The sequence below is a fragment of the Carcharhinus amblyrhynchos genome, chromosome 35 (genome assembly GCF_965287045.1).
Source record: "Carcharhinus amblyrhynchos chromosome 35, sCarAmb.v2.hapA, whole genome shotgun sequence".
Classification (NCBI taxonomy): domain Eukaryota; kingdom Metazoa; phylum Chordata; class Chondrichthyes; order Carcharhiniformes; family Carcharhinidae; genus Carcharhinus; species Carcharhinus amblyrhynchos.
In genome coordinates, this window is record NC_137358.1 from 17,163,049 (window position 1) to 17,186,630 (window position 23,582).

Here is a 23,582-nt window from a genome sequence, read left to right on the forward strand (position 1 = left end):
TTTGAAGAGCTCCTTCTAAAGAAAACATGCTACATTATAGGAAGGATGTGAACACAATGGAAAGGGGGCAGAATTGGTTTACAAGAATGCTTCTAGGATTGGGAAACTTCAGTTAGGAGGATAGATTGGAGAGGTTGCAACTGTTCTCCGCGAGAAAGCGGCTAAAAGCAGATTTGATAGAGATGTCCAAAATCATGAGGGGGCTGGGCAGAGTTGATAGGGAGAAACCGTTCCCACTTGTAAAATGGCACAGATTTAAAGTGATTCGCAAAAAGCTTTTACACACAGTGGTTAGGGTCTGGAATGCTTTTATTTATTAAAATGTGGTTTTAGAGTCACATCCAGACCAGACCAAGTAAAGACAGCAGTTTTCCTTACCTAAAGGACATTAGTGAATCAGATGGGTTTTTTCTGACAATAGGCAATGGTTTCATGTTATGGGTAGATTCTTAGTCCCAGGTATTAAGATGTGATGGAGGCAGGTTCAATTGAAGCATTCAAGAGGGCGTTAGATGGATCCTTAAATTGAAACAATGTGCAGGGACATGGGGAAAAGACAGAGGGATTGCACTAAGTCACGTTGCTTGTTTGGAGAGTTGGTGCAGGCACAATGATCAAATGGCCTCCTTCAGTGCCATAATTCTGTGAAATCAGGAAAATCTACTTCCATTAATGGCTGGTGAATGGGTATTAAGCATAATCATCCAAATCATCCAAAATAATCTGCTATTTTTGATAAATACATTGAATGAAAGTTTCAAAAGAAGAGAAATGTCAGAAAAAAGGGAACAAGGATTAAGCAATATTCGGAATTGCTGGGGAGGCAGCTGAAAACATAATTAAGCAGGCAGATTTTGAAGAGGCTTTTAAAGGTGGTGAAAAATATACCGGAGAGGGCTGTAGAAACCAAGAGCGGGGCCTAATGATTGGGGACACTGCCAGGGATGGTCAAGAGGAAGGAGGGTCGTGATGTCCACAGATCAGAGATGGAAGAGCAAACATGTGAACTGCTGTGCTTGCTTAGACTTCCAATCACTCACTGTGTGCGAGGACATGAGTACACTGAATTCCTAACCCAAAGCCAACTCTTAGTAGCTCTTACTGATTCTCTAGTCCTCTGCCTATGTATTCCCACTTATACAATGGGAAAGAGTCAAAGTAAACAAAAGTAAGAAGTAAAGTTGGCAGAGTCCCAGAAGACCTTTGACGGGAAGCGCTGATTGGTGGTTATTTAAACTGGGGATCACCACACCTCAAGCAAGGAGCAAGATTGAGAAGGTGGGGCCTTCATGAATAACTTCAGCTGGTATGGAAATTGATCCTGCAGTGTTGGCATTGCTCCGCATCACTAACCCACTGTCAAATCTATTTATTTATTAGTCACAAGTAAGGTTTACATTAACACTGCAATGAATTTACTGTGAAAATCTCCTAGTCACCATACTCAAGCGCCTGTTCGGTCAACGTACCTGATCAGCACGTTTTTTCAGACTGTGGGACGAAACCTGAGCACCCGGAGGAAACCCACACAGACATGGGGAGAATGTGCAAGCTCTACACAGACAGTGACCCAAGCCAGGATTTAACCCAGGTCCCCGGCGCTGTGAAGCAGCAGTGCTAACCATTGAGCCATCCACATATTTCACAAAGACAGAAATTGCAGAACCAAAATAATGGGACAACAGGAGGCAGTACCAGAAGGAAATGGAAAAAGAGAGAGAGACAGACAGAGCAAAAGCAGTAATAGGGTACAGGCACTAAAGCTGTGGATTAATTGGAATTTATAACTCAAGAAACTAGTAAGCAGAACACAGAAAAGATAGAAAGTGTTAGACAATAAAATGCATGAATTAGCTGCATTCAGAGAAGGTTTACCTGACTAATACCAGAAATGGTGGGTTGTCTTATGCAGAAAGGTTGGAGAGTTTAGGTTTGTGATCAGGAGAGTTTAGAAGAGTAAGAAGTGACTTGATTGAAATCTTTAAGACCCTGAGAGGTATCAACAGGGTTGGACACAGAGAGGATGTTTCCACTTGTTGGAGAATCTAGAACGAAGTGTCACAATTTGAAAATAAGGGGTGTCTCATTTAAGGCCGAGATAATGAGAATTTTTTTCTCTGAGGGTTGTGAATCTCTGGAACGTTATTCCTCCAAAGGCAGTGGAAGCAGAGACTTTGAATATTTTCAAGGCAGAGTGAGATGGATTCCTGATTAACAAGGGGCTGAAAGATTATCAGAGGTCAGCAGAAATGTGGAGTTGAAGTTATAATCAGATCAGCCACGATCTTATTGAATGGTGGAGCAGGCTTGAGGGGCCGAGTGGCCAATACCCTCTCCTGCTTTTTATGTTCATACATGGGGAAGAGATCACAACTGACATAGGTTGTATGATGGAGGCAGTCAAGGTCGCGAATCTCTTCCTGTAACTGTTTCTTTGCTATTTGTGCATTTTTACAAATCTTTTGGTTTTGCCATCTCTGTCTTTTAATTAATTAATTAATTTTAATTAAGGGGGGGGTAGTTATAGGACGGATGTCAGGGGTAGGTTCTTTACCCAGAGGGTGGTGAGGGATTGGAATGCCCTGCCTGCTGCAGTTGTAAATGCGCCTAGTTTGGGGGCGTTTAAGAGATCCGTGGATAGGTTTATGGACAAAAAGGGATTGGTTTAGGTTAGTGGGTCATTGTTTTGTAACTGGTCGGCGCAACATCGTGGGCCGAAGGGCCTGTTCTGCGCTGTAATGTTCTATGTTCTTTCTCTCTTATCTCCACATCAACTCCCTCATTATAATGAGGAGGAGGAGGGTGGCTGGGGTTGGGGCAGCGGGGGGGAGGTGTAAGCATATAAGGGACAGGAGCAGAGAATCAAATTACACAAAGTGGTTCGCTTTGAGTTTGGAAAATTGGGCAATGCAATAGCCTTAAAGACAAGAACCCCAAGTCACTGATAGGATTGCAAAGAACAAAACACAAGGCAACAGCTGGCAAGGAATGACAGGGTTACAGACGCGTAGTTTAAAAAAAAACACCAGGCAGCAGAGACAAAGGATGGTGCAGCTGGAGACTGAAACAATGGGACACCGAGAACTGTCACAATGTTCAAAGGCTTTCTGTCATTTAGTTTTGAAAGCTGGAACTCTTGTATGACAAGGGGAAGTTTGAGAGATAATTAAATACACTATGTATTTGAGAGTGTCTAAGTGTTTCTTCGATTGTAAAATTCAAGCCATTCATTAAAAAGCAACACATCAGCACATTTCATTCCCTCAGGACACGTTGGAAACCTTCCCACACCCCACAGACTTTTGCCACATTCAAAGTGAGTACAGCATATATTTTCCTATAGTGAGACTTCATTAGGCTGGTTTTTTTTCTTCCCTTTGAAGTGCGGTAAAATCCCACATTTTAAAAACAGACTGAACTGTTAGCTTAAAGAGTTGGGTCACCGAAGGCTGTCATAAACTCCCCGGTAGGTTTATGCAAGATCAGGAACCTTGAATGAGAAGCTGTGCGTTGCGCTTTAATCAGCACTTTGTCCTCCATTGCAGTTTGAGAAACACTCATTAGAACCATAAAGATCCAGTGACCTAGTTGCCAACTCTTCTAATTAGGAGAAAATTTGCAGAGAAGTAACAGACTGCAAAAAAAGGTTACAAAAATAATCAAGACACAACAGTACTTACATTTCTCACACAATCGCCCAATAGCTGCAAAATAAAGAAAAAAAGAGAACTGAAGTCAGATGAGGATTGATACTTTGCAAATAGCTGTATTCTTTTTTGGCATGAGAGAAGTGGTGTTAGCATCAGAGGCATTTTTAAAGGGCACAAGTTCAGGCAGGCAACTCAGGGTGCTTTGGGCGGTGGCAGGGGGAGGTGGTGGGGGGATGATGAAGGATTATTTCCACTTGACCTTACAAATAGTGAACTGCAAAAGATTTTTCCAAGATGGGGGGGCTCTATTTTCACATTATCTCTCATTAAGTCAGTGATCTACAGGTAACATAGCACATTTTTATAAACTTTTATTATATTCGGTGTCACACTCAGCTGCATAACTAGATAGACCCAAGAGAAAAAGAACAAAGTTAAAGGTTCAGATAGGGACTGCATCTAGGACTGCCATTCCAATATCCTGGCGGCTGTTCAAAACAGTACTGATGATAATGGAGCTTAGGGAAAGGAAAGAAATTGGAATTTGAGTTTCAGCAAAAAGCTCAAACAGCCTTGAGTGGGGTGGGGACGAAGGTTTGGAACCAAGCCACCGGCAGAACTTTCAGCAAAAACAAGAATCTTCAGGTGCCTTACCACCGTCCCAACACTACAGCCTGAAAATTTTATAACTCAGACGGACTATAGTCCAACAGAGTCATAGAGTTTTACAGCACTAAAAGAGATCCTTTGGCCCATTATGCTGCTCATCAAGCACTGATTTATACTAACCCCATTTTCCAGCATTTGGTCTGCAGGCCTGTCTGCTACGATGCTTCAAGTGTTCATCTGAATGCTTCTTAAATGTTGGAGGGTTCCCACCTCTATCACCCTTTTAGGCAGCAAGTTCCAGATTCCCACCACCTTCTGGGTGTAAAGGTTTTTCTCAAATCCCTCTAAATCTCTTGCCTCCTTACCTTAAATTGATGGCCCTTGATTATTAACCCCTCTACTAAGGGGAAAAGATCCTTCCCATCTATGTGCCTCATAATTTTGTACATCTTGATCAGATCCTTGGCCTTCTCTGCTCTAAAGAAAACAGCCACAGTCTAACCAGCCTCTCTGCATACGTAAAACGCCCCAGCCCAGGCAACATTCTGGTGAATCTCCTCTACACCCTCCCTAGTGCAATCACATCCTTCCTATTGTATGGCAACTGGAACTGCACACATTATTCTATATGTGGCCTTTTAAACATTTTATACAGCTCCATCAAAACCATCCTGCTTTTGTACTCAGCTAATAAAGAAAATATCCCATACGCCTTCTTAATCATCTTTAGCTACCTGTCCTGCTGCCTTCAGGGACCTCTGGACATGCAACCCAGGGACCCTCTATTCTCTGTAGTTCCTAGCATCCTACCTTGATCAATCTTCCAAGTTGGAACTTGTCCAAAGCCTTACTGAAGTCCATTTAGACTACCTCAACTGCACTGCCATTTTCTACACACCTAATCACCTTTTTTGAAAAATTCAATCAAATCTGTTAGATATGATAAACCCCAACAAAGCCACTGACTACACATTTTCCTCAAGAATTCTGCAACTCATTAGCTGACCATCATAAACACACAGCTGTCTGCGTATTGCAGTTAGGATATGGACACAGCAATTATACTCACGGCTCCCTGCAGACAAACCCAGTATGTTCTAGATTATGGTTACAAGTAGGTTGTATAGCAGTGATAAGGCACAGCTTTATTCAACTAGAGCACTGTTGCAGTGTTGGGCTTCACACTGAATGAGGCATGAGAAGCAAGTGTAGATCCATTAGGCTGCTGCCTGGCATATAAAAAATACAAAGAAAGACCATAAAATGGAGGTTGATTTCATTTGAACAGAGGAGATTGATGAGGACTTTTAAATGCCTGCATCAAATTATGATGGGTTCAGATAGTGGAAGTAGAACGGTTTCCAGTAATTAAATCTCACCATAACCATGACCCTCTATTACCTCCTGCAGTCCTATAATTCCCAAAACTCTTTCACATCTGACAGACTCACTCCTCCCACCCACCTTTAAAGTTGGCAGCTGTGTTTTCAGCTGTCTATGACTTGCGTTCCAAAACCCCAACCCTGAACCCTATCCTTGATCATTCTGCAAACTCTTCTTAAAATCCAGCTCTTCCACTGAGCTGTTAGTTACTCTTATCTTTGGCTCAGCATTCAGTTTTGACGGATTGTGCCTTGGGAAGGCTTTCCAAAATGCAGTTTATAAAAGGCATGTTGTTAGTGTTGATTTAGGGGGTCTAGAGGAAAGCAACAGTTACACGATTAAATGCAGGAGATTTAGGATAGAGTATGGGAGAAATATTTAAAACAAAAAGGATTTCAAAATGGTCTGCTTCATCAAAACAGCAGATATGGCTTTGCCAACATTTAGGAATGGCTTAGCTGTGTTTGAAGGGAAGAGGTCTAAATGCCTGTGAGAACAGACTGCTATATGGGATGAAAATTATTGCTGATAGGAAAAGATGTTAATGGGAAATTCTTCACTTGCCAGCGAGAGAGAAACCAGAGAAAGAATGCATCTCCATTTATTATCTCCTCTCTACATGGTTTTAGGCTTAGTGTTTCAAATGGTTCAGCAGGACAGTCTGCCAATGCCACCCTGCTCTCCATCAGAACCCAGAAGAACAAATTCAAGGTACATTGCATCCCAAGAAAATTGCGAATGCAGCAATGACTCAACCTATCACGGAATGACTCAGCACTGAGGCCATTCAGCCCATCATGCCTCCGCTTGCTTATCCAATAACCCTACTCCTCTGCTCCTTGTTTTTCCCTTCAAATATTTATCAGATTATCTCCTGAATTTTTAAAGTTTAAAGTAAAGTTTATTTATTAGTCTCAAGTAAGGCTTACATTAACACTGCAATGAAGTTACTGTGAAATTTCCCTAATCGCCACATTCCGGCGCTTGTCCAGGTCAATGTAACTAACCAGCACGTCTTTCCGACTGTGGGAGGAAACCCACCCACAGTGACCCAAGCCGGGAATTGAACCTGGGTCCCTGGCACTGTGAGGCAGAAGCGCTAACCGCTGTGTTGCCCAAATTTCTTCACTTCCTTACAGCAAGATTGTGGACTCTCTGAAAGTGCCCTGGCCAAGGAATGGACTTTGATACTCAAGCACTTAGGGTTAAGGTACAGCCTATGCTATTAATCAATATTCTTTCAAAACGGAGGAGCCACATTTTGATAATGTCAAAATGAACAAGTGCCCACAATGCAGTCACTTTCACCCAAATGCCAAGACGCCTGTGGCCTATCTCCACTTTTATTTGTTTGCTGGTTGGTCCTGTTTGGATTTCCATTGCTGCTCTGAGCATTGCTGGGCTGGTGTAGAAAATCTAAATCAGAACGCTGAGATCTGATAGCTTCACCGATTGACACCTCTGCAAATTAATGGGAACACTGGCCCAGATTTTTCTGCAGCAGCGAGATTGGTGAAGTAAATTTAGCTGGCCGGTACACCAGTGATAAACTCCTCCATATTCTCCTGCAATACAATTAAAATACGCTGCAGCAAAGGTGGGGGAAAATTAGGAATGGCAAGGGATATATTCTTAGCGATTCACCAAACATATAAACAGCACCATAGAAAGCATTCTTTCTGGTTGTGTCACAGCTTGGTATGGCTCCTGCTCTGTCCAAGAGTCAACAAAGGTTGTGAATGTAGTCCAATCCATCACGCAAACCAGCCTCCCATCACTGACTCTGTCTACACTTCCCGCTGCCTCAGAAAAGCAACCAGCATAATTAAGGACCCCACACACCCTGGACATTCTCTCTACCACCTTCTTCCTTTGGGAAAGAGATACAGAAGTCTGAGGTCACGTACCAACTGACTCAACAACAGCTTCTTCCCTGCTGCCATTAGACTTTTGAATGGACCTATCCTGCATTAAGCTAATCTTTCTCTACACCCTGGCTATGACTGTAACACTACATTCTGCACTCTCTCCTTTCCTTCTTTATGTCCGGTATGCTTTGTGTGTATAGCGTGCAAGAAACAATACTTTTCACGATATACTAATACACGTGACAATAATAAATCAGATCAAACGATGCCGAGTTAAAGTCTTAAGATTGGCATTTACGTGAAGCCAAGCTATGGCTCACATTAAAAGTGCGGCAGCCACCAGATAGACCTCAGTGGAACTGGTCATTCAGACCCCGTTAAAATGTGAGGAATCCGAGTAGAGTTTTCATGCGTCTCTCCAGTCTTCCAGCCCCAGACTAGCTTATTGTTTTCGAATTATTTGTATGATTAATCGGCCAGAACCATGTAGCTGCCAGGACACAAGAGCCATTATTTATAAATCATAATGGTACTGAGGAGAAAACAGGTGAACATTCAGCAAAAGTGCAGTCACCATTGTTTTCAATGGGGATGGGAAGGAGACGGGGATCTGACAACTTGCTTCACTTAGTGATGGCATGAGTCGTTTACTCCATATTATATTAACGGAGGTTCTCAATGATATCACTCACTCTGCCATTACCAGAGGACCAATCCTGGCTCAATGAGTGTAGGACAGTAGCAGCACCCAGAATACCCAAAAACATCAGTGCTAAGCAATCCTACGGCCAACACATCAAATCAAAGCTCTGTAGTCAGAGTCATTTACAGTGGTGGTTAATTAAGCTGACAAGAGAGAGTGGCGGCTCAATGGGCCTCTGCTTCCTGAATAATGGTAGAGCCCAGCGTCAGTACAAAAGACAAAGTTGAAGCATCTGTTACTATCTTGTGCCAGCAGTGTAAGTGGATGATCCATCTCAGCGTCCTACTGAGGCCACCAGCATCATAGATACCAGTCTTTAGCTAATTTGGTTCACTCCATGTGATATGAAGAAACAGCTGCAGACACTGGATCCCACAATGGTTACTCTATGTGACAAGTGGAAAGCAACATTCAGAGTGGTCACCATGTGTATTATCGACAAGTTGCACTGCAGCAGCTCACCAACGTTCCTTCGACAGCATGTTCCAAACACATAACCTCTACCAACTAAAAGGACAAGCGGATACAGCCACCTGGAAGTCCACCTCCAAGCCACACTCTATCCTGAACTGGAAATATATCCCCAATTCTTCAATGTCGCTGGGTCAGAATCCTGTAACTCCTTCCCTAACACAACTGGGGTGTAGCTACACCACATGGAATGTAGAAATTCAAATCTTCTCAAGGGGAAATAGGGACAGGTAAAATAAACAAAATTGAGGTTTGACTGGCAAAAGACCACAGGAGAAGTCTGGGCCATGACTGAAACATGATATGCAGCTTATGAAGCTCCACAATGTGGCCCAAAGTCAACAACCTGAGACATCCCTGAATTAGAAAATGAGAGCAATGATCTCAATTTCCACACCAGTAGGCTCAAAACACCACCTTTCGTTATTTCCTTGTGCTCCACAAACCAAATACATCTGGCACATTTTCTCTTCTCCATATGGTTTTAGTTCCTGACTAACTGATACACCAGGACAATCTATCAAAGCCACTGTCCTCTCCACGTAAACCAGAAGTTCCCGATTAAGGTTCTGTGTAGCCCAAGAAAAATGCAAAGGCAGTGACGATGAAGCAGCAGAGGAGCCTGCTCAACCCATTCGGCCGTTCAGACAATGCTGTAAGTGTCACGAATCTGAGTACAGAGTTTCCAAGGGTGTGTCTCTCCAGTCTTCCAGCCCCAGATTGGCCCATATTCTTTTTTTAGTTATTTGTGTGATTAATTGGCCAGAACTACGTAGCTGCCAGGACACAAGAGCCATTATTTGTAAATCATAATGGTATGAGAAGAAAGCAGGCGAATGTTCAGCAAAAGTGTTTTCAATAGGGATGGAGAGAAATCAGATCTAACAACTTGCTTCACTTAGTGAGGGAATGAGTTATTTACTCCTCTTTGAAGGAGATATCCAATTTGTCCCTGCTCTTCTAGGTTGCTCCTAGTTCTTTATCTGTTGCTTATATCCTCTAATTAACCACCCCTCTGATACTGGAAATAGTTACTCTTTGTTTACTATCAAAATTGCTGATTTTGGACACCATTATTAATTCTCCTCGATCTTCTCTTGTTCTGAAGAGAATACCTCAGTTTCTCCAAGCAAAGTCCCTCGCTCCTGGTGCCAATCATTTTTGCAATGCGTGTGTGGCGCCCAGAGTTTGATACAATACTCCAGCTAAGAACAAAGAACAAGACAGCACGGGAAACAGGCCCTTTGGCCCAACGAGCCCGCGCCGCCATTTTAACAATGTGAGTTCCCTCTTCCACCCATGACCCTTGTCTACGCTTATGGCACTCCACATTGGAAACCACTTTCCAATGGAAAAGGCTTTACAAAATTTCTTTGTTTTTGTACTCTCTACCTTAATTAATAAAGTCAAGGATGGTTTCACTAACCTTATGAATTTGGTCCTGACGCCAAGATTTGTGTATGTGCATCCCAAGATATTTTTGTTCCCCTTTATAAAATTGGACAATTTTTTCTCATCATTCCAACCAAATATACTAGTTCAGTGTTAAATTTCAGCTGCTCTCTTGAAGCCTGCTATTATCTTCCGCATGGTTTACAACATTCCCAAGCTGTGTCATCTGCAGACTTTGAAATGGTTCCCTCTATACCCAAGTTCAGATCACTGATGTGGATCTAAAAGAGCAGTTGTTCTAATAGTGACCCCTGGAGGACACCACTGTAAATTCCATGAAATGAAATCCACCATTACTCTCTGCCTCCTGTCTCATAGCTAATTTTGTATTCATAGTAGAGGAAATAGGGGTAGGCCATTCAGCCCCTTGAGCCTGCTCCACCATTCAACTAGACCATGGTTGATTTTCGACTACATCATTTTGACACAGTAAGAAGTCTCACAACACCAGGTTAAAGTCCAACAAGTTTATTTCAAATCATAAGCAGAGTCCTTCATCAGGTGCGTCACCTGATGAAGGAGCAGTTCTCCGAAAGCTTGTGATTCCGAATAAACCTGTTGGACTTTAACCTGGTGTTGTGGGACTTCTTATTGTGCCCACCCCAGTCCAACACTGGCATCTCCACATCCTGGCTACCATTCTGACACAGGGCAGGATTTTCCAGACATGCTTGCCCCAAAACCAGAAAATCCAGCCCAAGGTCAACAGACCTTAGCATGGTCTGCATCCCCTGCCCCCCCCCACCAAGATTCCCGCGGCAGATGGGGTAGGAAAATTCTCCCAACAATCTCCGTATCATTGAATTCAGCAGTGCAGAAAAGGCCATTTGCCCATCAAGGTGTACCAACACTGAGATTATTTTACCAATTCCCTCTCCCCTGCCCCATCCCTGTAAACACCCCACACGCTTAACATGGCTAATCCATCTGACCTACACATCTTTGGACACTAAGGGGCTATTTAGCATGGCCAATCCAACGAACCTGCACACCTTTGGACTGCGGGAGGCAACTGGAACGCTCGGAGGAAACCCATACAGACATGGGAAGAATGTGCAACCTCCACAGTTACCCAAAGCCACACCTGAACCCAGGTCTGTGGAACTGTGAGGCAGCAGTGCTAACCACTGCGCCACCATGCCACCCTTGATATCATTAACATTTAGAAAGATACTCAATGACTGAGCCTATACAACTCCCTGGGCAGAATTCCAATGATAGACCACCCCAAGTGGAGAAACTCCTCCTCATCTCAGTGCTATATGGCTGACCGATTCTGTGACTGCGTCCCCTGGTTCTGAACCCCATCCCAACCAGGGGAAACACCTTTCTAAACCTACCTTGTTGAGCCCTGTAAAATATTGTATATTTCAACCACCTCATTCTAAGAAGAAAATACAGGCCCATTCTCCTCAATCTCTCCTCTTGGAACAATCCCACCCATTCCAGGGATCAGCCTGGTGAATCTTTGTTACTCTCCCTCAATGGCAAGTACATCTTTCCTCAGGTAAGGAGACCAAAACCGTACACAATACTCCAGGTGTAGTCTCACTAAGGTACAGCAAGATATCTTTACTCAAATCCTCTTGCAATAACAGTGCCACTGTGCCTATAGCCCTAGAGGCTTTAATACTAATGTAAGCAGAGCCAAAAAGCAATTAAGGATTCAGACATTGCTCTTGACCCATACAAGTATTCATTTGCTGGAATATTTGATATTACACATTAGTAACACAAGATGATGAACAGAACAGGAATGGGCCATTCAACCCCTCGAACCTGCTCTGTTTAATTTATTCATGGCTGATCGCCATTTAGTCTGTCAGCCTTGGCTCCTTATCCCTCAGTTACCCAACAAAAATCTATCAATCTCAGCTTGGAAAGGCCTAATTGTCCTCGCAGCCACATCTTTACTGGGGAGCAAGCTCGAGATTCCACCTTCGTGTCATCCACAAATTTGGATTCACAGCTCTCTATTTTCTCATCTAAGTCATTAACATATATGGTGAAAAGTTACAGCCCAAGGACAAATTGCATAGAATCAGGGATTAGATGGAATTAATGTAGGATATAGCACAAAAGCTGGCCATTCAGCCCACTGCACCTGCATCTTTTCTTTGAAAGAGGCAGCCAATTAGTTTGCTCCCCTGCACTTGTCCCAGAGATCAGAGTCTATAGTATGAAAACTTGTCCATGCTGCCCCCTTTTTAAAAACCCCTAAGCTAGTCCCAATTGCCTGCATTTGACCCCTATCCCTCTATACCCATCTTACCCATGTAGCTGTCTAAACACTTTTTAAAAAGACAAAATTGTACCCACCTCAACTATTACCTCTGACAGCTTGTTCCAGACACTCACCACCCTGTGTGAGAAAAAATTGCCCCTTTGGACCCTTCTGTATCTCTCCACTCTCACCTCAAATGCAAAGGTCTGCAAGTTTAAAAGTATTTATCCAATTTCCTTATTATTGTTACTATGAAATCTGCTTCCACTAGCCTTTCGGACAGTATTCTCCAGAACGTGCCATCTCACTGTGTAAATTACATCCCCCCTGCTTTTTGTCATCATGCTACGGTGCAGAGGGACCTGGGGGTCCTTGTGCACGAATCGCAAAAACTCAGTCTGCAGGTGCAGCAGGTGATCAAGAAGGCGAATGGAATGTTGGCCTTCATAGCGAGGGGGATAGAACATAAAAGCAGGGAGGTCTTGCTGCAACTGTACAGGGTGCTGGTAAGGTCGCAACTGGAGTACTGTGTGCAGTTTTGGTCCCCTTATTTGCGAAAGGATATACTGGCCTTGGAGGGAGTACAGAGAAGGTTCACCAGGCTGATACCGGAGATGAGGGGGTTAGCTTACGAGGAGAGATTGAATAGACTGGGCCTGTACTCGTTGGAGTTTAGAAGGCTGAGGGGTGTTCTTATAGATATGTATAAGATAATGAAGGGGCTAGATAGGGTAGAGGTAGAGAGATTTTTCCCGCTTAGAAAGGAAAACAGAACTAGAGGGCACAGTCTCAAATTAAGAGGGGGAGGGGGGCAGTTTAGAACGGAGTTGAGGAGGAACTTCTTCACTCAAAAGGGTGGTAATCTCTGGAATTCTCTACCCATTGAACTGGTGGAGGCTACCTCGTTGAATATATTTAATTCACGGGTAGATAGGTTTCTGATAGACAAGGGAATTAAGGGTTATGGGGAGAAAACGGGAAAGTGGAACTGATCCACTTCAGATCAGCCATGATCTTATTGAATGGCGGGGCAGGCTCGAAGGGCTAGATGGCCTACTCCTGCTCCTATTTCTTATGTTATGTCACTTAACCTTTTATTAATTGTAACAAATCTCATTTGTACAAGCTCAGTAAGGCCTTCCCCAAGCTTGACGCCCAAAATTGGTGACAATATTCCATTTGGGGCTGAAATAGTGTTTTATTAAAAAAAAGGCTCATTACAACTACCTGATTCTACCTCAATTTATAAAGCCAAGCATCCCATTTACCCTTTTAGCAACCTTCTTAACTTGTCCTGCCAACTTTAAATACTTGTGTACATACAGCCCTAGTCTCTCTGATTCCCACTCTTTATCTCCTGGCATATTTTCTGATACTCCTGATGGTGTAGCTTTCCACAGTTGCTCTTCTCTGAGCAGCTGAGGTCACAGCTTGGTCGTTTCTGGGAAAACATCCAGCTCTTTAGGATTTCCAAACCCTAGCTTTGCACAAAGTGAAGTACACTTAATTCAAGAGAACTTTGAAAGATTATAAAGACACATATACAAACGTAATATATAGCTGTACATTAACAGCAGGTCAATCTTATAGGTACATCCACTTCCTGTCTGCTTTAGAGCTAGAATATAGATGTTTCCCCTGTCATTGAGTTTAGAATCAAGGAACAGTCGCAGAATAAGGGTCACGGCCATTTATAATTGAAGTAAGGAGGAATTTCTAAGACAGATGGCAGTGAATCTTTGGAATTCTTGATCCGAGAGCTGCAGAAGCTCAACCACTGAGCACGTTCAAGACAGAAATTGATAGATTTCTAATAACATCAACAGACACGGCAAAAGCTAGCTAAAAGGTAGATGCTCCAAAGGTGTGCACGTTTGGTGGTTTGGCCTTGCTCAATTGCCTCTGATTAGCAGGATAAGTAGACGGGGTTACACAGATAGGGCTTGGGTAGAATTGTTGTGGGGGGGGGGGGGCGGGGGGGGGGCGGACACGAGAGGGAGAAGGGGCGGGGGGGGCGGACACGAGAGGGAGAAGGGGCAGGGGGGGGCGGACACGAGAGGGAGAAGGGGCGGGGGGGGCGGACACGAGAGGGAGAAGGGGCGGGGGGGCGGACACGAGAGGGAGAAGGGGCGGGGGGGGCGGACACGAGAGGGAGAAGGGGCGGGGGGGGCGGACACGAGAGGGAGAAGGGGCGGGGGGGGCGGACACGAGAGGGAGAAGGGGCGGGGGGGGCGGACACGAGAGGGAGAAGGGGCGGGGGGGGCGGACACGAGAGGGAGAAGGGGCGGGGGGGGCGGACACGAGAGGGAGAAGGGGCGGGGGGGGCGGACACGAGAGGGAGAAGGGGCGGGGGGGGCGGACACGAGAGGGAGAAGGGGCGGGGGGGCGGACACGAGAGGGAGAAGGGGCGGGGGGGGCGGACACGAGAGGGAGAAGGGGCGGGGGGGGCGGACACGAGAGGGAGAAGGGGCGGGGGGGGCGGACACGAGAGGGAGAAGGGGCGGGGGGGGCGGACACGAGAGGGAGAAGGGGCGGGGGGGGCGGACACGAGAGGGAGAAGGGGCGGGGGGGGCGGACACGAGAGGGAGAAGGGGCGGGGGGGGCGGACACGAGAGGGAGAAGGGGCGGGGGGGGCGGACACGAGAGGGAGAAGGGGCGGGGGGGGCGGACACGAGAGGGAGAAGGGGCGGGGGGGGCGGACACGAGAGGGAGAAGGGGCGGGGGGGGCGGACACGAGAGGGAGAAGGGGCGGGGGGGGCGGACACGAGAGGGAGAAGGGGCGGGGGGGGCGGACACGAGAGGGAGAAGGGGCGGGGGGGGCGGACACGAGAGGGAGAAGGGGCGGGGGGGGCGGACACGAGAGGGAGAAGGGGCGGGGGGGGCGGACACGAGAGGGAGAAGGGGCGGGGGGGGCGGACACGAGAGGGAGAAGGGGCGGGGGGGGCGGACACGAGAGGGAGAAGGGGCGGGGGGGGCGGACACGAGAGGGAGAAGGGGCGGGGGGGGCGGACACGAGAGGGAGAAGGGGCGGGGGGGGCGGACACGAGAGGGAGAAGGGGCGGGGGGGGCGGACACGAGAGGGAGAAGGGGCGGGGGGGGCGGACACGAGAGGGAGAAGGGGCGGGGGGGGCGGACACGAGAGGGAGAAGGGGCGGGGGGGGCGGACACGAGAGGGAGAAGGGGCGGGGGGGGCGGACACGAGAGGGAGAAGGGGCGGGGGGGGCGGACACGAGAGGGAGAAGGGGCGGGGGGGGCGGACACGAGAGGGAGAAGGGGCGGGGGGGGCGGACACGAGAGGGAGAAGGGGCGGGGGGGGCGGACACGAGAGGGAGAAGGGGCGGGGGGGGGCGGACACGAGAGGGAGAAGGGGCGGGGGGGGCGGACACGAGAGGGAGAAGGGGCGGGGGGGGCGGACACGAGAGGGAGAAGGGGCGGGGGGGGCGGACACGAGAGGGAGAAGGGGCGGGGGGGGCGGACACGAGAGGGAGAAGGGGCGGGGGGGGCGGACACGAGAGGGAGAAGGGGCGGGGGGGGCGGACACGAGAGGGAGAAGGGGCGGGGGGGGCGGACACGAGAGGGAGAAGGGGCGGGGGGGGCGGACACGAGAGGGAGAAGGGGCGGGGGGGGCGGACACGAGAGGGAGAAGGGGCGGGGGGGGCGGACACGAGAGGGAGAAGGGGCGGGGGGGGCGGACACGAGAGGGAGAAGGGGCGGGGGGGGCGGACACGAGAGGGAGAAGGGGCGGGGGGGGCGGACACGAGAGGGAGAAGGGGCGGGGGGGGCGGACACGAGAGGGAGAAGGGGCGGGGGGGGCGGACACGAGAGGGAGAAGGGGCGGGGGGGGCGGACACGAGAGGGAGAAGGGGCGGGGGGGGCGGACACGAGAGGGAGAAGGGGCGGGGGGGCGGACACGAGAGGGAGAAGGGGCGGGGGGGGCGGACACGAGAGGGAGAAGGGGCGGGGGGGGCGGACACGAGAGGGAGAAGGGGCGGGGGGGCGGACACGAGAGGGAGAAGGGGCGGGGGGGGCGGACACGAGAGGGAGAAGGGGCGGGGGGGGCGGACACGAGAGGGAGAAGGGGCGGGGGGGCGGACACGAGAGGGAGAAGGGGCGGGGGGGGCGGACACGAGAGGGAGAAGGGGCGGGGGGGCGGACACGAGAGGGAGAAGGGGCGGGGGGGGCGGACACGAGAGGGAGAAGGGGCGGGGGGGGCGGACACGAGAGGGAGAAGGGGCGGGGGGGGGGGCGGACACGAGAGGGAGAGAACATAAGAAAATAAGAAATAGGAGCAGGAGTAGGCCATCTAGTTCCTTGAGCCTGCCCCGCCATTCAAAAAGATCATGGCTGATCCGATAATGGTTCAGTTCCACTTATCCGCCTGCTCCCCATAACCCTTATTGGTCAAAATCTATCTACCTGTGACTTAAACACATTTAACGAGGTAGCCTCTATTGCTTCAAATGTGCAGAGAGTTCCAAAGATTCATTACCCTCTTGGAGAAGAAGTTCCTCCTCAACTGTGTTCTAAATTGACTCCGCCTTATTTTGAGGCTGTGCCCCCCCTAGTTTTTGTTTCCATTCTAAGTAGAAATAATCTCTCTGCTTCAACCATGTCTAGCCTCTTCATTATCTTATATGTCTCTGTAAGATCTCCCCTCAGTCTTCTAAACTCCACGTACAGGCCCAGTCTACTCAATCTCTCCTCATAAGCTAACCCCCTCATCTCCAGAATCAACCTGGTGAACCTTCTCTGTACTCCTTCCAAAGCTAATATATCCCTTCTCAAATAAGGGGACCAAAATTGCACAGTACTCTACATGCGGCCTCACCAGTACCTTGTACGATTGCAGTAAGACCTCCCCGCTTTTGTACTCTACCCCTCTTGTGATAAAGGCCAACATTCCATTTGCCTTCTTGATCACCTGCTGCACCTGCAGACTGAGTGTTTGTGATTCATGCACAAGGACCCCCAGGTCCCTCTGCACAGTAGCATGTTGTAATTTTTCACCATTTAAATAATAGTCCATTTTACTATTATTCCTCCCAAAGTGGATAACCTCACGCTTGCCAACGTTATACTCCATCTGCCAGATCCTTGCCCACTCAGCCTATCCAAATCTATCTGCAGACTTTGTGTCCTCCACGCAATTTGCTTTCCCACTCATCTTTGTGTCATTCGCAAACTTTGTTACCCTACACTCGGTTCCCTCCTGCAGATCATCTATGTATATGGTAAACACGTGAGGCCCCAGCACTGATCCCTGCCGCACGCCACTAGTCACCAACTGCCAAACGGAAAAGCACCCATTTATTCCAACTCTCTGCTTTCTGTTAGATACCCAATCCACGCTAACACTTTACCCCCAACTCCATGTACCTTAATCTTATGCAGCAACCTTTTGTGAGGCACCTTATCGAATGCCTTCTGGAAGTCTAAAAACACCACATCCACCAGGTCCCCTCTGTCAACTGCATACGTTACATCTTCAAAAAAAAATCCAGTAAATTCGTTAAACATGACTTTCCCTTCATGAATCCATGCTGTGTCTGCTTGATTGAACCATTCTTTTCCAGGTGTTCTGCTATTTCTTCCATAATGATAGATTCCAGCATTTTTCCAACTGCTGATGTTAAGCTAACCAGTCTGTAGTTACCCACCTTTTGTCTACCTCCTTTTTTAAACAGTAGCGTTACATTAGCTGTTTTCCAATCAGCTGGCATGTCCCCAGAATCCAGCAAATTTTGATAAATTACAACTAACGCATCTGCTATTACTTCTGCCATTTCTTTTAGCACCCTGGGATGCATTCCATTCGGACCCAGGGACTTGTCCACCTTTAGTCCCATTAGCCTACCCAGCACTACCTCTTTAGTAATAGTGATTGTTTTAAGGTCCTCACTCCCTACAGTCACATGACTATCAATTATCAATAAGCTATTTGTGTCCTCCACTGTGAAGACTGACACAAAAAACTTGTTTAAGGCCTCGGCCATTTCCTCATTTCCCATTATTAAATCCCCCTTCTCATCTTCTAAGGGACCAACATTCACTTTAGCCAGTCTTTTCAGTTTTATATATTTGTAAAAACTTTTACTATCAGTTTTTATATTTTGTGCTAGTTTAGTTTTATAATCTACCTTTCCTTTCTTTATTGCTTTCTTCGTAGATCTTTGTTGTTTTTTTTAAAGCTTTCCCAATCTTCTAGTTCCCCACTAATTTTGGCCACTCTGGATGTATTGGTTTTTAATTTGATCCTCTCCTTTATTTCCTTAGTTATCCATGGCTGGTTATCCCTTTTCTTACATTCCTTCTTTTTCACTGGAATATATTTTTGTTGAGTGGAGCAAAATCTCCTTAAAAACCCTCCACTGTTCCTCAGCTGCCCTACCAACTAGTCTGCACTCGCAGTCTACATTAGCCAACTCTGCCCTCCTCCTATCGTACTCCCCTTTGTTCAAGCAGAGGACACTGGTTTGTGACCCTACTTTCTCACCCTCTATCTGTATTAGAAATTCAACCATATTGTGATCACTCATTCCAAGAGGATCCCTCACAAGAAGGTCATTAATTTTACCTATCTCATTACACGGGACCAGACCCAAGACAGCTTGCCCCCTTGTAGGCTCTGTAACAAACTGCTTGGGGAAACTATCCCAACAGCATTCTAAGAACTCTTCCTCAAGTCCACTGTGTCCGACTTGAGTTGAACAATCGATATGTAGGTTAAAATCCCCCATGATTATTGCTGTTCCATTTTTACAAGCATCTGTTATTCGCTTCTTTATAGCCCGCCCTACCTCAAAGTTATTATTTGGGGGACTATAGACCATGCCCACCAATGACTTTTTTCCCTTACTATTCCTTATCACCACCCACACCAATTCCACATTTTGCTCCTTAGAGCCTATATCGTCTCTCACTACCGCCCTAACGTTATCCTTAATTAACAGAGCTACCTGTCTGTCTTTCCGAAATGTCTGATGGGGGTGGGGGAAGGAGGGGAGATGGGGGTGGGGGAAGGAGGGGAGATGGGGGTGGGGGAAGGAGGGGAGATGGGGGTGGGGGAAGGAGGGGAGATGGGGGTGGGGGAAGGAGGGGAGATGGGGGTGGGGGAAGGAGGGGAGATGGGGGTGGGGGAAGGAGGGGAGATGGGGGTGGGGGAAGGAGGGGAGATGGGGGTGGGGGAGGGAGGGGAGATGGGGGTGGGGGGGGGAGGGGAGATGGGGGTGGGGGGAGGAGGGGAGATGGGGGTGGGGGGAGGAGGGGAGATGGGGGTGGGGGGAGGAGGGGAGATGGGGGTGGGGGGAGGAGGGGAGATGGGGGTGGGGGGAGGAGGGGAGATGGGGGTGGGGGGAGGAGGGGAGATGGGGGGGGGAGATGGGGGGGGGGGAGGAGGGGAGGAGGGGAGATGGGGGGGGGAGGAGGGGAGATGGGGGGGGGAGGAGGGGGGGAGGAGGGGGGGGAGGAGGGGAGATGGGGTACTGGGGCGGGGAGGGGAGGTGGGCTGCGGGGGGGGGAGGGGAGGTGGGCTGCGGGGGGGGGGGCAGAGGGGGTGGGGGCAGGGCGGACAGTGAGAGGGGGTGGGGGAGGAGTCAGCGGCTGTGTGTCCCAGCGCCATGCCGGCGCTGCAGGGTTAATTGGAGCCATGATGTGGAAATGATGGGGACGATCAGCGCTGCCTGCAGCCGCCCTCGCTGCGCTCTGGCGCGGTGCGGCTCCGGGCCTTACCCACTCCCGCCTGCTTCCTACAGAAGATCAGGTCCGGATGATGCTTCGCCATGGTGCGCGCTCCAACCGTCAACCCGCCCCGGAACTACTCCCGCTCGAACTTTGACCCCCGCCTCCTGGCTAACTGGACTGAAACAAAACAAAACCGGTTAACGTCAGCCAGGGAAATAAGAAAATCTGATTTTTGTTTTTTTAATCTATTCACCTGCACGGATAAAAAAAATAAAAAGAGTGAAGTTTAATGCCTGACAGGGAGAGATGGCAGATGTCACGTCCGGGTAGAAGGACATATCAGCTGAAAGTAAAAGAAAATACAATTTTGCAGCATTAGCACGTGTCTCATCTGGATGTTGTTTTGTATTAAATATAGTGTTAATATTATGAAGATGTCAGTGTGGTGGGTTTGTGAGGAAGACTCTGCAATTGGAATCAATGTTTGTCTCTCAGCGGTTAGGACCTGCGGTAGGTATTTAATGGCGGCCCTGTGACGTCATCGGCAGGCGGCATCTTTGTCAGTGAACAAAATGGCGGCGCGCGTCCTGACTGTCCGCGGGCTCCAGGTAACCGAGCGCGGCGGTGGTTCAGCGCGGGGGCCCGGCACCCCACACCGAGCTCCTGGTCCCCGCTCCCAGCTGACTGAGTTCAGCTATCTATCCTCTCTGTCACCACGCTGTATAACAAAAAAACCCCCTCAATCTCCCGCTCCCGCGCCGGTAACCAGCTCCCTGTGGCCCCATTCCCATGGCAACCGGCTCATGGGGCCCCGCCGTGAGCCTCGCCCGGGGATACGGGGTGGGGGAGTGGGTAGTGGTGACCAGGGGGAATTAAACGTTTATATGGGGCTGGTGGGTTCCAAGGTATGATGTGGAGATGCCGGCGTTGGACTGGGGTAAACATAGTAAGAAGTGTCGCAACACCGGGTTAAAGTCCAACAATTTGGTAGCAAACTCCATTAGCTTTCGGGGCTTTGCCCCTTCGTCAGGTAATTCTTTAACGTGGTGTTGTGAGATTTCTTACTGTGTTCCAAGGGCACCAGTCTGCCCTACACTGCCAAGGTGACAGCAAGGTTACACTTCTTCTGGGACATTGCCTGCAAATGGAGCCCTATAATTTGGAGGGCAGAGCTCTGTAATCAATCCTTGGCCAACTTATATTCTGCTTTCTACCCCTTTGTGCTGTATATATCACTACTGCAAGTGGGGTAATGCTGGAGATTAAACTGGAAGAGCGCACAAGGCATGGGAAAAAATCTAGACAGCGTTGAACTTATAAGCACAGCGCAGTAAATAAAAAGTTGTAAAACTGCAAGGTAAAAAGTAAAGTCGCCATAGTCCCAGGTGACTGAGAGAGCTGACTGGTGGTGATAAACTTGGGTTTTGTCCCACAGTCCAGAGATGTGCAGGTTAGGTGGACTGGTCGTGCTAAGTTGCCCCTTAATGTCCCCCCTTAGCCAGCACAGGCATTAAACCCATGCTGTTGATGTCGTTCTGCACGACTAACCAGTTGTCCAACCAGCTGAGCTCAACCTTTAACGATCCACCGAAACAGAAGCTGTGCAGATAAGGTGTTGACATTGTGACCATTTTCCTCAAAGAAAAGAATGCATGTGGTGGTGCAGTAGTTATGTCACTGGACTAGGGGGTTCAGAGGCATATCCTCTTGAGGACATTAGTACAAATCCCAGCAGGACAGTTGGTTGAATTTAAATTAAAATAACATAGAATTCTGGAATTTGAAAGTGTCAGGTAAAAATCTGGTTTCCTAAAGGCCTGTAAAGGAGGAAATCTTCCATCTTTACCTGGTTAGGCCTATGTGTGATTCCAGATTAATGTGGTTGACCTTTAGTTGTCCTGTTTAATAGATCAGGAAGGCACACAATTCAAGGGCAATTAGGGAGAACAAATGCTGACCTGGCCAGCGACAGCAAAATTCCATGAAAGAATCAAGAAAAAAAGAGGTTTTCACAGTTTGGCGGCACGGTGGTTAGCACTGCTGCCCCACAGCACCAGGGACCTGGGTTTGATTCCCAGCTTGGGTGGAGTTTGCATGTTCTCCCTGAGTCTGCGTGGGTTTCCTCTGGGTGCTCTGGTTTCACCCCCACAGTCCAAAGGTGTGCAGGTTAGATGGATCAGCCATGCTAAATTACCCCTTAGTGTCAGGGGAACTAGCTAGGGTAAATGCATGGGATTCTGGATATAGGGCCTGATGGGATTGTGGATGATGTGACTTGATGGGCCAGATGCCGCCCCCCGGTGCTGTAGGGCTCTATGTTATGAGGGGCCTGGGCAAAATAGTTAGGGAAAAACTGTCCCCGCTGGTGGACATATTTAAGCGTGAAGGCATTTGCAAAAGAAGAAATGGAGATGTGAGAAACTTTTTCACGCAGTGACTGGTTAAGATCTGGAATGTACTGCCTGAGAATGGTGGAGGCAGGTTCATGCAGTAGAGGCGTTCAAGAGAAAATTGGATTATTACCTGAAAAGGAAGAATGTACAGGGTTTGGGGGTGGGGGGCGGCGTGCAATGGCACAATGGAAGCTGAATTGCTCATTCTGAGAGCTGGTGCAGTTATGATTTGATTTATTATTGCCACGTATTAGTTTGTAGTGAAATGTATTGTTTCTTGTGCATTATACAGACAAAGCATAGCATTCATAGAGAAGGAATGGAGAGAGTGCAGAATGTAGTGTTACAACTCATAGCTAGGGTGTCGAGGAAGATCAACTAGATGCTAGGTAGGTGTATTTAAAAGCCCGATGGCAGCAGGGATGAAGCTGTTCTTGAGTTGGTTGGTATGTGACCTCAGACTTCTTTTCACGATGGAAGAAGGTGGAAGAGAGAACGTTCAGAGTGCGTGGGATCCTTAATTTGGCTGGCTGTTTTGCCATGGCAATGGAAAGTGCAGACAGTCAGTAGATGGGAGGCTGGTTTGCGTGATGGATTGAGCCATGTTCACGATCTTTTGTTTCTCGCTGGCTTGGACAGAGTAGGAGCCATACCAAGCTGTGATACGTTCAAAAATAATGCTTTCTATGGTGCATCTGTAAAAGTTGGTGAGAGTCATAGCAGACATGCCAAATTTCCTGATAGGCTGATTGACCTTATGTGATTGTTTGTGGGCAGGGAATGTTCATTGTCTGGTTACCTTGGAAGCGATGTGTAGTTACTGAGTGGAAAAAAAATTGTGCATAGTTTTGGTCACCCTGTTGATAAATTGGAAAGAATGCAAAGAAGATTTATGAGGATCTTGCCAGGACTAGTTGGCCTTGAGTTACAGGCAGACGACTTTATTCCGTAGAGCGTAGGAGAATGAGGGGTGACCTTATTGAGGTGTACAAAATCATGAGGGGCATAGATAGGATGAATGCACATAGGGTAAAATTTTCCTGTCCTGCCTTTGAAGAGAGGGCAATGGCAGTGGGAGGGCGGACCATGCAATAGTCTGTTGACCTCAGGTGGGATTTTCCAGTTTTAGAACAATTGCGACCAGAAAAT

General features: G+C 48.0%; 2 protein-coding genes across 2 annotated transcripts in view; one reads left to right on the top strand and one right to left on the bottom strand.

Annotated features, from left to right (window-relative positions):
• Nucleotides 1–20,168, bottom strand: part of phf5a (PHD finger protein 5A) — a 49,319-nt gene extending 29,151 nt beyond the window's left edge. The window contains exons 1-2 of the mRNA XM_080217391.1: nucleotides 20,089–20,168; nucleotides 3,681–3,704 (exon numbers count right to left, since the gene is read on the bottom strand). Coding sequence (XP_080073517.1) covers nucleotides 3,681–3,704; nucleotides 20,089–20,140 — 76 coding nt within the window. The 5' untranslated portion in view covers nucleotides 20,141–20,168. The remainder of the gene's footprint in view (nucleotides 1–3,680; nucleotides 3,705–20,088) is intronic.
• Nucleotides 20,169–20,583: 415 nt separating this feature from the next.
• The window catches only part of aco2 (aconitase 2, mitochondrial), a 54,889-nt gene continuing 51,890 nt past the window's right edge, over nucleotides 20,584–23,582 (top strand). Inside the window, exon 1 of the mRNA XM_080217536.1 lies at nucleotides 20,584–20,648. Within this exon, the coding sequence (XP_080073662.1) occupies nucleotides 20,613–20,648 (36 nt within the window). The 5' untranslated portion in view covers nucleotides 20,584–20,612. The remainder of the gene's footprint in view (nucleotides 20,649–23,582) is intronic.